Source organism: Dendrobates tinctorius, unplaced genomic scaffold (genome assembly GCF_039654945.1).
Source record: "Dendrobates tinctorius isolate UK_male_01 unplaced genomic scaffold, ASM3965494v1 ptg000450l, whole genome shotgun sequence".
Classification (NCBI taxonomy): domain Eukaryota; kingdom Metazoa; phylum Chordata; class Amphibia; order Anura; family Dendrobatidae; genus Dendrobates; species Dendrobates tinctorius.
This window is the reverse complement of record NW_027362112.1, coordinates 1,291,621-1,305,362: the sequence shown is the minus strand read 5'-3', so window position 1 is coordinate 1,305,362 and position 13,742 is coordinate 1,291,621. Positions and strand designations below refer to the sequence as shown.

At 53.3% G+C, this 13,742-nt stretch overlaps 1 protein-coding gene across 1 annotated transcript in view; it reads right to left on the bottom strand.

The window, feature by feature from the left end:
• LOC141077424 (hydrocephalus-inducing protein-like) overlaps positions 1–13,742 on the bottom strand; it is a 33,126-nt gene that overhangs the window by 16,668 nt on the left and 2,716 nt on the right. Inside the window, exons 6-11 of the mRNA XM_073564354.1 lie at positions 8,650–8,799; positions 8,376–8,540; positions 8,098–8,271; positions 7,752–7,969; positions 7,289–7,423; positions 6,952–7,135 (exon numbers count right to left, since the gene is read on the bottom strand). Of these exons, the coding sequence (XP_073420455.1) occupies positions 6,952–7,135; positions 7,289–7,423; positions 7,752–7,969; positions 8,098–8,271; positions 8,376–8,540; positions 8,650–8,799 (1,026 nt within the window). The remainder of the gene's footprint in view (positions 1–6,951; positions 7,136–7,288; positions 7,424–7,751; positions 7,970–8,097; positions 8,272–8,375; positions 8,541–8,649; positions 8,800–13,742) is intronic.

Here is a 13,742-nt window from a genome sequence, read left to right as displayed (position 1 = left end):
TGCTAATCCCGACGGTGGAAAGTAAGTTCTTGGCCAAGTGGCAAGGGCCATATGAGGTGGTGGAGAAACTGGGAGACGTAAACTACAAGATCCACCAACCCGGAAGACGGAAGCCATACCAGGTTTACCATGTTAACCTTATCAAGCCGTGGCAAGATAGAGAGCCAGCGGTAACTCCGTGCTTGCTGGGCAACCTAGAAGGGGAGGTTGGAGCCGTTACCATAGCGGAGACTCTATCGAAGGCCCAGAAGCAGCAGTGCCGGGAGTTACTCCAGAAAAACCGCGACCTGTTCTCAGAGTTGCCGGGGTGCACGAAGGTGGTGGAGCACAAAATTCTGACCGAGCCACATGTGCGGGTGAACGTGAAACCATATCGTATTCCTGAGGCCCGGCAAGAGGTAATCTCCAAGGAGGTGCAGCGTATGTTGAAGCTCGGGATCATTGAGGAATCCAAGAGCGGCTGGTCGAGCCCGATTGTCCTGGTCCCAAAACCTGATGGTGAATGGAGGTTCTGCAACGATTACCGGAAGCTGAATGAGGTCTCCAAGTTCGACGCTTATCCCATGCCACGCGTTGATGAGCTCATCGAGAGACTTGGACCTGCCAGGTACATAACCACTTTGGATCTGACCAAGGGATATTGGCAGATCCCCATGGCACAGGAAGCCAAGGAGAAGACGGCATTCTCCACACCAGACGGGTGCTTCCAGTATGTCCGGATGCCGTTTGGCCTACAGGGAGCTCCAGCAACCTTCCAGAGGGCGATGGATAGAATCCTTGCACCTCATAAGCTATACGCTGCCGCATACCTGGATGATATCGTCATCTTTACCCCGGACTGGGAGACTCACCTGGAAAAGGTCCAAGCAGTGTTTGACGCTCTAAGAGAGGCGGGGTTTACAATAAACCCGAAGAAGTGTGCCTTGGGGAGAGAAGAAGCCAAGTACCTCGGATATGTAGTGGGGCGTGGCGAGATCAAACCCCAAATCAATAAAGTGGAGGCAATTCAAACATGGCCGAGACCTCTGTCAAAGAAGCAAGTTAAAGCCTTCCTGGGGATTGTGGGATATTACAGGAGGTTTATCCCAAACTTTGCCACAATGGCTGCACCTCTAACTGATCTGCTTAAAGGGACAAAGTCAGTGATGGTCAGCTGGTCTGAAGAAGCAGAGTCAGCCTTCCAAGAAATGAAGGGAGCTATTTGTAAGCAGCCCGTTTTGGTGGCCCCAGACTTTAAACGTGAATTTGTCCTCCAGACAGATGCCTCAGATGTCGGGGTAGGAGCTGTCCTTTCCCAAGAGATACGTGGGGAGGAGCATCCTGTTCTCTACTTGAGTAGGAAGTTGACTTCTTGTGAGAGAAATTACTCAGTTGTAGAGAAGGAGTGTTTGGCCATAAAATGGGCAGTGGACACATTACGGTACTACCTGGTGGGACGGAAGTTTAGGTTAATATCCGACCATGCCCCACTCAGGTGGATGAGGGAAACCAAGGGCAAGAATGCTAGGGTCACCCGCTGGTTCTTAGCCCTACAAGACTTCAGCTTCCATGTAGAGCATAGGGCCGGGAAGCTACATGGGAATGCTGATGCCCTCTCCAGAATCCCTTGCCTGGTAGGTGAAAGTGCCAAGCCCCACGGCTTTAGGCAGAGGGGGGAGGTATGTGGCAGGGCTAAGGGTCGTGTAATTGATGGGAGATATGTGTCTCATAAATGGCTTATCTCCATAATGTAAGGCAGAAGTAAAGCATACCAGATATTGTTATTGTTTTTGTTTGAAGGACCTGTAGTGAGGTCACAGTCATGTGACCAGTCAGCTGCTGGGAACGTGGGTGTGGCTACAGCCTTATAATGTGACCTGCTCCTGAACCAGGGAGTTGTGTGTGGGGAGGACTAAACCTCCCATGTGTGCTGAGACTCCTGCTCTGAGTCTACAACTACGGACATTGTGTTATTTTGCCTGAGCTAAAAGGCTATTTGTTTGGTGTTACGTTGCCTTGTGCGTTTATGCCGTGAATAAACTGCAAGCACTGTGGAAGAACCTGTCTCACATTTGTCTCCCGCTGCACCTAAGCGAGCCACATCCCCACAATTGGTGGAGAATGCGGGCAGCGGTCCCAGCAGAGACTTGAGACAGTTGCTGCATGTCCTGGGTGAAGTTTGCAGCGGGGCAACAAGCATTGCCTGGAATCATGGAGGACCTCATGAAACACCTGGTCCAGTCCCAGGCACTGCAGCAGGAAACCAACAAGCTGTTGTTACAGCAGATCCAGCAAGGCCAGCAGGAGCAGCGGCAGCAGTTCCAGCAGAGCCAGCAGGAACAACGGCAGCAGATGCAGCTTCTGGCAACCGCCATCCAGGAGGGCAGGACGAGCGCCCCAACCCCAGGTCGGGCTGATGCCACCGACGTCGAGAAGGCGGTAAGACGCGCATTACAAAAAATGACCCCTGAGGATGATGTGGAGGCCTTCCTGACGGTGTTTGAGAGGGTGGCTGAGAGGGAAAAACTTCAGCCAGAGCGGTGGGCGGAGGTACTGGCCCTTACCTAACGGGGGAGCCCCAGAAGGCGTACTTTGACCTGACGGTACAAGATGCCAGAGAGTATCCCAAATTAAAAGCGGAAATTCTCGCCCGCTTGGGGGTAACAATGACTACCAGGGCACAGAGAGTGCATCGTTGGGCCTATCACCGGGACAAACCCCCGCGCTCCCAAATGTTTGACCTGTTGCACCTGGTCCAGAAATGGCTGCAGCCAGAGTCGGCTTCCCCTGCACAGATGGTAGAGCGAGTTGTGATGGATCGGTTTGTGCATTCTCTGCCGAGACCTCTACAGACTTGGGTTGCCCAGGGTGATCCCCAAAATGCTGATGAACTGGTTGGGCTGGTCGAGAGATACCAGGGGATGGAAGGTTCCTTGGGGAAGCAGCCCATTCCATATTGGGGGTCCCAGCAGGGGGCGGAGTCACAAAAAGGGGTGGTGCGTCCAAGGTCAAAAGGGGCGGGGGAGGCGGTGCCCAAGGTCCCCTCGGGTGTTATTTGCTGGAAGTGTCATGGGCCAGGACATATAGCGGCCCGTTGTCCCCAGACCACCGAGCAGATGGACTGCAGCATGGGACGCCGTAGTTCATACTACGCATATCCAGCTTGCAGTGTGAACTCGCTACCTAACAAGGGGCCACAAGCGTGTCCCGTGAAGGTGAACGGTCGAGCAGTAATGGCGCTTCTGGACTCCGGGAGCTTGGTGACCCTTGTGAGGGCCAGTTTTCCTCTAAACATACTCCCGGGTAAAAAGATTGGTGTTCGGTGCATACATGGCGATGCAAAGGACTACCCTATGGCTAGGGTGAAGATTGAAACGGCGCATGGCACCGAGTCGCATGAAGTTGGCGTTGTTCGAGACTTGTTGCATCCCATAATTATTGGCCGGGATTTCTGTCTGTTTTGGGATCTGTGGGGGATGGGTTCTGAGTGTGCTAGCAAGAGCAGGGAACCAATCCACCCCACTGAGGTATCGCCACCACCAGAGGCAGACGAGTTCCCTTTATGTGTCCTTGTTGGGGATGAAGAGGAAGGGTCCCCTGTACCTGACATCCCGGAGTTGGGGGTGGCCGGGGAGAATTTTGGGACTGCCCAACATAGGGACCCCACACTAAGGGAAGCCTTTAACAATGTCACCGTCATTAATGGGGTTGCACAAGAGCCGGGAGCAGACACAAGGTTTCCCCATTTTATGTTGAGTGGGGAATTGTTGTACCGGGTCACGAAAATAAGGGAGGAGGTGGCAGAGCAGTTAATAGTACCAGGCCCCTATAGACGAAAAGTGTTGGACATGGCCCATTCACACATCTTGGGGGGACACCTGGGGGTGGAAAAAACCCAGGAACGGATTGTACAGAGGTTCTATTGGCCTGGGTGTCACCGGGAAATAGTAAACTATTGCAGGTCCTGCCCGACATGTCAGTTAACTGCCCCCACATCTCATTTTCGGAACCCTCTTGTGCCACTGCCCATTATTGAGGTGCCATTTGAGAGAATTGCCATGGATTTGGTCGGTCCCTTAGTTAAATCAGCTCGGGGCCATCAGTATATATTAGTCATCCTGGACTATGCCACACGCTATCCTGAGGCCATTCCCCTGAGAAACTCCTCTGCGAAGAGTATAGCCCGTGAGCTGGTCCATGTGTTTTCCCGGACGGGTTTGCCGAAGGAGATCCTGACCGACCAGGGGACACCTTTTATGAGCAAGGTGATGAGAGAATTGTGCAGAGTCTTGCAAATTTCCCAGCTGAGGACTTCAGTGTACCATCCACAGTCAGATGGCCTTGTTGAGAGGTTTAACAAGACCCTGAAGAGCATGCTGAGAAAAGTCATAGAGGAAGATGGTAGAGACTGGGATTGTCTCTTACCGTATTTACTGTTTTCTATCCGTGAAGTTCCCCAGGCCTCCACGGGGTTCTCCCCCTTCGAGCTTCTGTACGGCCGGCATCCGCGAGGTCTCCTAGATATAGCCAAGGAAACCTGGGAAGCCGAAGTCACGCCCCACAGAAGCGTCATTGAGCATGTGGCACTGATGCAGCAGAGGGTTGCGAAGGTGATGCCCATTGTTAAAGAACATCTCCGCCAGGCACAAGAGGCTCAGGCCAGGGTCTACAACCGGTCAGCCAGAGTGAGGCAGTTCAATCCGGGAGACCGAGTTCTCGTGCTAATCCCGACGGTGAAAAGTAAGTTCTTGGCCAAGTGGCAAGGGCCATATGAGGTGGTGGAGAAACTGGGAGACGTAAACTACAAGATCCACCAACCCGGAAGACGGAAGCCATACCAGGTTTACCATGTTAACCTTATCAAGCCGTGGCAAGATAGAGAGCCAGCGGTAACTCCGTGCTTGCTGGGCAACCTAGAAGGGGAGGTTGGAGCCGTTACCATAGCGGAGACTCTATCGAAGGCCCAGAAGCAGCAGTGCCGGGAGTTACTCCAGAAAAAACGCGACCTGTTCTCAGAGTTGCCGGGGTGCACGAAGGTGGTGGAGCACGAAATTCTGACCGAGCCACATGTGCGGGTGAACGTGAAACCATATCGTATTCCTGAGGCCCGGCAAGAGGTAATCTCCAAGGAGGTGCAGCGTATGTTGAAGCTCGGGGTCACTGAGGAATCCAAGAGCGGCTGGTCGAGCCCGATTGTCCTGGTCCCAAAACCTGATGGTGAATGGAGGTTCTGCAACGATTACCGGAAGCTGAATGAGGTCTCCAAGTTCGACGCTTATCCCATGCCACGCGTTGATGAGCTCATCGAGAGACTTGGACCTGCCAGGTACATAACCACTTTGGATCTGACCAAGGGATATTGGCAGATCCCCATGGCACAGGAAGCCAAGGAGAAGACGGCATTCTCCACACCAGACGGGTGCTTCCAGTATGTCCGGATGCCGTTTGGCCTACAGGGAGCTCCAGCAACCTTCCAGAGGGCGATGGATAGAATCCTTGCACCTCATAAGCTATACGCTGCCGCATACCTGGATGATATCGTCATCTTTACCCCGGACTGGGAGACTCACCTGGAAAAGGTCCAAGCAGTGTTTGACGCTCTAAGAGAGGCGGGGTTTACAATAAACCCGAAGAAGTGTGCCTTGGGGAGAGAAGAAGCCAAGTACCTCGGATATGTAGTGGGGCGTGGCGAGATCAAACCCCAAATCAATAAAGTGGAGGCAATTCAAACATGGCCAAGACCTCTGTCAAAGAAGCAAGTTAAAGCCTTCCTGGGGATTGTGGGATATTACAGGAGGTTTATCCCAAACTTCGCCACAATGGCTGCACCTCTAACTGATCTGCTTAAGGGGACGAAGTCAGTGATGGTCAGCTGGTCCGAAGAAGCAGAGTCAGCCTTCCAAGAAATGAAGGGAGCTATTTGTAAGCAGCCCGTTTTGGTGGCCCCAGACTTTAAACGTGAATTTGTCCTCCAGACAGATGCCTCAGATGTCGGGGTAGGAGCTGTCCTTTCCCAAGAGATACGTGGGGAGGAGCATCCTGTTCTCTACTTGAGTAGGAAGTTGACTTCTTGTGAGAGAAATTACTCAGTTGTAGAGAAGGAGTGTTTGGCCATAAAATGGGCAGTGGACACATTACGGTACTACCTGGTGGGACGGAAGTTTAGGTTAATATCCGACCATGCCCCACTCAGGTGGATGAGGGAAACCAAGGGCAAGAATGCTAGGGTCACCCGCTGGTTCTTAGCCCTACAAGACTTCAGCTTCCATGTAGAGCATAGGGCCGGGAAGCTACATGGGAATGCTGATGCCCTCTCCAGAATCCCTTGCCTGGTAGGTGAAAGTGCCAAGCCCCACGGCTTTAGGTAGAGGGGGGAGGTATGTGGCAGGGCTAAGGGTCGTGTAATTGATGGGAGATATGTGTCTCATAAATGGCTTATCTCCATAATGTAAGGCAGAAGTAAAGCATACCAGATATTGTTATTGTTTTTGTTTGAAGGACCTGTGGTGAGGTCACAGTCATGTGACCAGTCAGCTGCTGGGAACGTGGGTGTGGCTACAGCCTTATAATGTGACCTGCTCCTGAACCAGGGAGTTGTGTGTGGGGAGGACTAAACCTCCCATGTGTGCTGAGACTCCTGCTCTGAGTCTACAACTACGGACATTGTGTTATTTTGCCTGAGCTAAAAGGCTATTTGTTTGGTGTTACGTTGCCTTGTGCGTTTATGCCGTGAATAAACTGCAAGCACTGTGGAAGAACCTGTCTCACATTTGTCTCCCGCTGCACCTAAGCGAGCCACATCCCCACAATATATATATATATATATATATATATATATATATATTACACATACACACACACACTCATGACATGGAGGTCCCCTATTATATATATATATATATATATATATATATATATATATACACGCACGACACCGAGGTCCCCGATATACGGCAAGTCGGTTCTTATTACCATCCTGCTGCTTCCGGGCAGCATCTTGCGCTTTCAGTGTGGCGTAATCCTGCCACAGATTGAGCAGATATATATGCTGGCGATTGTTCAGAGCTTTCAGGACAATGTGGAGAGCGGAGGACATGCTGCGAGCAAACAAGGTATCGAGGTCATCAAACACAACGCCCCGGAAACAGTCGTTTAGCTGCGAGGAATGAAGAGTATAAAGTATAGACTGGGAGTGACCAGGAACAGTATACCGAGCGGTGTAACCCAATGAGGACCATCAGTCAGAGATCAGCGTACAGGCGGCGGTGCTCTGCGCTCCATGTGACGTCAGGAGATATGGCGCACGTACCTGCAGCCTCTCACAGAGGATTTCCAGCAGCAGCTCCTCCGGGAGCACGCAGCTCAGCAGTCCCAGTTCGCCACCGACACTGGCGCTCACGCTCAGGCGCCGCGCTGCTGGACCGGGGAGAGGTGAGCTGCCTGACTGCAGGAAGAAAGACCAGGCTTATATGGCCTCTTTCACACTATATTTCTGCCTTTTTTGTGGTCTCTGCCCATCGTTTTACTGTGACGTTCGTCCCTACTCCTGGACTCAGTAGTGTAGTATGCCCGATGTAGAGGACAAACGCCACCAGAAAAGATGTCAAAAGAAGTCTGAAGCTTTGCGGCACTTGATGTCTCCTTCTGAATAACAGTTTCTGGACTGGAGACAGCAAAGTAGGCAGTAAAGCAGAGTGACCCCAGCCGTAGGGAAGGAGACTGAACCCTGCGGGGGTCTTCATCAGGACGGGCAGCGGGCATTGCCCCCTTACCTGTGAAGTCGCCTGTTCTGACAAATGCTGCCTGGGTCCTGAGATTTGGTGAGACTCCGTTTTGCCCTTTGCAGCCAGCAGACTTCCTCGGTTCCCCCGGGAGATTACGGACTGAGGGGCAACTCTGGGCTCCACAGCCGGGCCCCCCTCTGCAGTGTGCTTGGCCAGCGCTTCCACGCTTAATGCAGTCTGACCGCTGGGAGTATCAACAATGGAGGCTGCAGGACACAAGATACCACATCACTGCTTCACTTGACATAAGCCAGACGGATGCACACAGCAGGCGACATCAGCCCAGATACCCAACCTCCATCACCGCAGCCTTAAAGGTGCCGGTGTGACGTACCTGCCTCCTCGGACTCCCGCAGCGCCTGGTTCAGCGCAGCCTTGGCACACAGTTGTCTCGCTTTCAGGCCAGTAGGGCTGTTCCCATCAGAGATGGCTTCCAGGACCACCGAGTTAATGGAAAGACAGGCCACATTGTACTGCTGGGCCAGGACCAATGCCACGGAGCTCTTGCCTAAATGGACAAAGGGTTGGAAGGCCAGTGTTCGCGGGAGGGAGCGGCGAGATGTATAATATCTGCTCACTACTACTCTCTGCAGATGCAGCCCTCTATCTCACCTGTAAGGGGGGCTCCATGTACAATGATAGCGATGCCACGCCGATTTCTTGCTGCTTGGCCTTCAATGCTGGTGTCAATGCCCATGTAGCGGGCAATGGCTGGGGACACAGGGTTGCTTTCCAGCTCGCCCACGCCTTTGCTGTTTCCAACATTTCTGCCGGCTTCTGCACATGCACAAAGGTACAATCTGATAGCAGTGATGTCTCTGACAAACACAAACCTCCTGTCCTCGAGCTCATCACTACCAAGCTCTCTCCAGACTTGTCGCCTCACCTGGTCCCGCTCCCTTGTCCTCCTCAGCTTCTCTGACAGAAGAGCTGCCCTCTCCACAGCTGGTGGTAGATGGGAAGAGCGGCGCCGGAGGAAGCTCCACTCTGTCATCCCGATCAGACACCAGCTCCATCTCTGCCTCGTACACGGCACCTAATCAACACGAGGCCGGATAAGCGGAGAAACAATCTGCACCCTCAACGACATCTCAGCTCTCCACTGCTCTCCGGAGACAAAGTATACGGCCTCATGGGTCTGTATACAGCGGAGGACACACTGCCCTGTATACAGCGGAGGACACACTGCCCTGTATACAGCGGAGGACACACTGCCCTGTATACAGCGGAGGACACACTGCCCTGTATACAGCGGAGGACACACTGCCCTGTATACAGCGGACACACTGCCCTGTATACAGCGGAGGACACACTGCCCTGTATACAGCGGAGGACACACTGCCCTGTATACAACGGAGGACACACTGTCCTGTATACAGCGGAGGACACACTGCCCTGTATACAGCGGAGGACACACTGCCCTGTATACAGCGGAGTACACACTGCCCTGTATACAGCGGAGGACACACTGCCCTGTATACAGCGGAGGACACACTGCCCTATATACAGCAGAGGACTCACTGCCCTGTATACAGCGGAGGACACACTGCCCTGTATACAGCAGAGGACACACTGCCCTGTATACAGCGGAGGACACACTGCCCTATATACAGCAGAGGACACACTGCCCTATATACAGCAGAGGACACACTGCCCTATATACAGCAGAGGACACACTGCCCTATATACAGCAGAGGACTCACTGCCCTGTATACAGCGGAGGACACACTGCCCTGTATACAGCAGAGGACACACTGCCCTGTATACTGAGTACATGCACCGCTCACCGCCCTCTGTACCCTCCGGAGACATGATGTACGGCCTCATGGGTCTGTATACAGCGGAGGACACACTGCCCTATATACAGCAGAGGACTCACTGCCCTGTATACAGCGGAGGACACACTGCCCTGTATACAGCAGAGGACACACTGCCCTGTATACAGCGGAGGACACACTGCCCTATATACAGCAGAGGACACACTGCCCTATATACAGCAGAGGACACACTGCCCTATATACAGCAGAGGACACACTGCCCTATATACAGCAGAGGACTCACTGCCCTGTATACAGCGGAGGACACACTGCCCTGTATACAGCAGAGGACACACTGCCCTGTATACTGAGTACATGCACCGCTCACCGCCCTCTGTACCCTCCGGAGACATGATGTACGGCCTCATGGGTCTGTATACAGCGGAGGATACACTGCCCTGTATACTGAGTACATACACCGCTCACCGTCCTCTGTACCCTCCGGAGACATGATGTACGGCCTCATGGGTCTGTATACAGCGGAGGACACACTGCCCTGTATACTGGGTACATACACTGTTCACCTTCCTCTGTGCCCTCCAGAGACATGGTGTACGGCCTCATGGGTCTGTATACAGCGGAGGATACACTGACCTGTATACTGGGTACATACACTGTTCACCGTCCTCTGTGCCCTCCGGAGACATGGTGTACGGCCTCATGGGTCTGTATACAGCGGAGGACACACTGCCCTGAATACTGGATACATACACTGTTCACCTTCCTCTGTACCCTCCGGAGACATGGTGTACGGCCTCATGGGTCTGTATACAGCGGAGGATACACTGCCCTGAATACTGGCTACATACACCGCTCACCGTCCTCTGTACCCTCCAGAGACATGGTGTATGGCCGCATAGGTCTGTATACAGCGGAGGACACACTGCCCTGTATACTGGGTACATACACCGCTCACCGTCCTCTGTACCCTCCAGAGACATGGTGTATGGCCGCATAGGTCTGTATACAGCAGAGGATACACTGCCCTGTATACTGGGTACATACACTGTTCACCGTCCTCTGTACCCTCCGGAGACATGATGTACGGCCACATAGGTCTGTATACAGCGGAGGACACACTGCCCTGTATACTGGGTACATACACTGTTCACCGTCCTCTGTACCCTCCAGAGACATGGTGTATGGCCACATAGGTCTGTATACAGCGGAGGACACACTGCCCTGTATACTGGGTACATACACTGTTCACCTTCCTCTGTGCCCTCCGGAGACATGGTGTACGGCCTCATGGGTCTGTATACAGCAGAGGACACACTGCCCTATATACAGCAGAGGACACACTGCCCTGTATACAGCGGAGGACACACTGCCCTGTATACAGCGGAGGACACACTGCCCTGTATACAGCGGAGGACACACTGCCCTGTATACAGCGGAGGACACACTGCCCTGTATACAGCGGAGGACACACTGCCCTATATACAGCAGAGGACACACTGCCCTATATACAGCAGAGGACACACTGCCCTATATACAGCGGAGGACTGACTGCCCTGTATACAACGGAGTACACACTGCCCTGTATACAGCAGAGGACACACTGCCCTATATACAGCAGAGGACACACTGCCCTGTATACAGCGGAGGACACACTGCCCTGTATACAGCGGAGGACACACTGCCCTGTATACAGCGGAGGACACACTGCCCTATATACAGCAGAGGACACACTGCCCTATATACAGCAGAGGACACACTGCCCTATATACAGCGGAGGACTGACTGCCCTGTATACAACGGAGTACACACTGCCCTGTATACAGCAGAGGACACACTGCCCTATATACAGCAGAGGACACACTGCCCTGTATACAGCAGAGGACACACTGCCCTGTATACAGCGGAGGACACACTGCCCTGTATACAGCGGAGGACACACTGCCCTGTATACAGCGGAGGACACACTGCCCTGTATACAGCGGAGGACACACTGCCCTGTATACAGCGGCGGACACACTGCCCTATATACAGCAGAGGACAGACTGCCCTGTATACAGCGGCGGACACACTGCCCTGTATACAGCGGAGGACACTGCCCTGTATACAGCAGAGGACACTGCCCTGTATACAGCAGAGGACACACTGCCCTGTATACAGCGGAGGACACACTGCCCTATATTCTAGGTACATACACCGCTCACCGTCGCTGTGCCTTCTGGAGACATGGTGTACAGCCTCATGGGTCTGTATACAGCGGAAGATACAATGCCCTGTATACAGTGGAGGACACACTGCCCTGTATACTGGGTACATACACCGCTCACCGTCCTCTGTACCCTCCGGAGACATGATGTACGGCCTCATGGGTCTGTATACAGCAGAGGACACACTGCCCTGTATACTGAGTACATGCACCGCTCACCGTCCTCTGTACCCTCCGGAGACATGATGTATGGCCTCATGGGTCTGTATACAGCGGAGGATACACAGCCCTGTATACTGAGTACATGCACCGCTCACCTTCCTCTGTGCCCTCCGGAGACATGATGTACGGCCGCATAGGTCTGTATACAGCGGAGGACACACTGCCCTGTATACTGGGTACATACACCGCTCACCGTCCTCTGAACCCTCCGGAGACATGATGTACGGCCTCATGGGTCTGTATACAGCGGAGGACACACTGCCCTGAATACTGGGTACATACACTGTTCACCGTCCTCTGTACCCTCCGGAGACATGGTGTACAGCCGCATAGGTCTGTATACAGCGGAGGATACACTGCCCTGTATACTGGGTACATACACTGTTCACCTTCCTTTGTGCCCTCCGGAGACATGGTGTATGGCCGCATAGGTCTGTATACAGCGGAGGACACACTGCCCTGTATACTGGGTACATACACCGCTCACCGTCCTCTGTACCCTCCGGAGACATGGTGTACAGCCGCATAGGTCTGTATACAGCGGAGGACACACTGCCCTGTATACTGGGTACATACACTGTTCACCTTCCTCTGTGCCCTCCGGAGACATGGTGTATGGCCGCATAGGTCTGTATACAGCGGAGGACACACTGCCCTGTATACTGGGTACATACACCGCTCACCGTCCTCTGTACCCTCCGGAGACATGGTGTACAGCCGCATAGGTCTGTATACAGCGGAGGATACACTGCCCTGTATACTGGGTACATACACTGTTCACCATCCTCTGTGCCCTCCGGAGACATGGTGTACGGCCTCATGGGTCTGTATACAGCGGAGGACACACTGCCCTGAATACTGGATACATACACCGCTCACCGTCCTCTGTACCCTCCAGAGACATGGTGTATGGCCGCATAGGTCTGTATACAGCAGAGGATACACTGCCCTGTATACTGAGTACATACACCGCTCACCGTCCTCTGTACCCTCCAGAGACATGGTGTATGGCCGCATAGGTCTGTATACAGCAGAGGATACACTGCCCTGTATACTGGGTACATACACTGTTCACCTTCCTCTGTGCTCTCCGGAGACATGGTGTACGGCCTCATGGGTCTGTATACAGCGGAGGACACACTGCCCTGAATACTGGCTACATACACCGCTCAGCGTCCTCTGCACCCTCCAGAGACATGGTGTATGTCCGCATAGGTCTGTATACAGCAGAGGACACACTGCCCTGTATACTGAGTACATACACCGCTCACCGTCCTCTGTACCCTCCAGAGACATGGTGTATGGCCGCATAGGTCTGTATACAGCGGAGGATACACTGCCCTATATACTGGGTACATACACCGCTCACCGTCCTCTGTGCCCTCCAGAGACATGGTGTATGGCCACATAGGTCTGTATACAGCGGAGGATACACTGCCTTGTATACTGGGTACATACACTGTTCACCGTCCTCTGTGCCCTCCGGAGACATGGTGTATGGCCACATAGGTCTGTATACAGCGGAGGATACACTGCCCTGTATACTGGGTACATACACTGTTCACCTTCCTCTGTTCCCTCCGGAGACATGGTGTATGGCCACATAGGTCTGTATACAGCGGAGGACACACTGCTCTGTATACTGGGTACATGCACCGCTCACCGTCCTCTGTACCCTCCGGATACATGGTGTACGGCCTCATGGGTCTGTATATAGAGGACACACTGCCCTGTATACTGGCTACCTACGCAGCTCACCGTCCTCTGTGCCCTCCA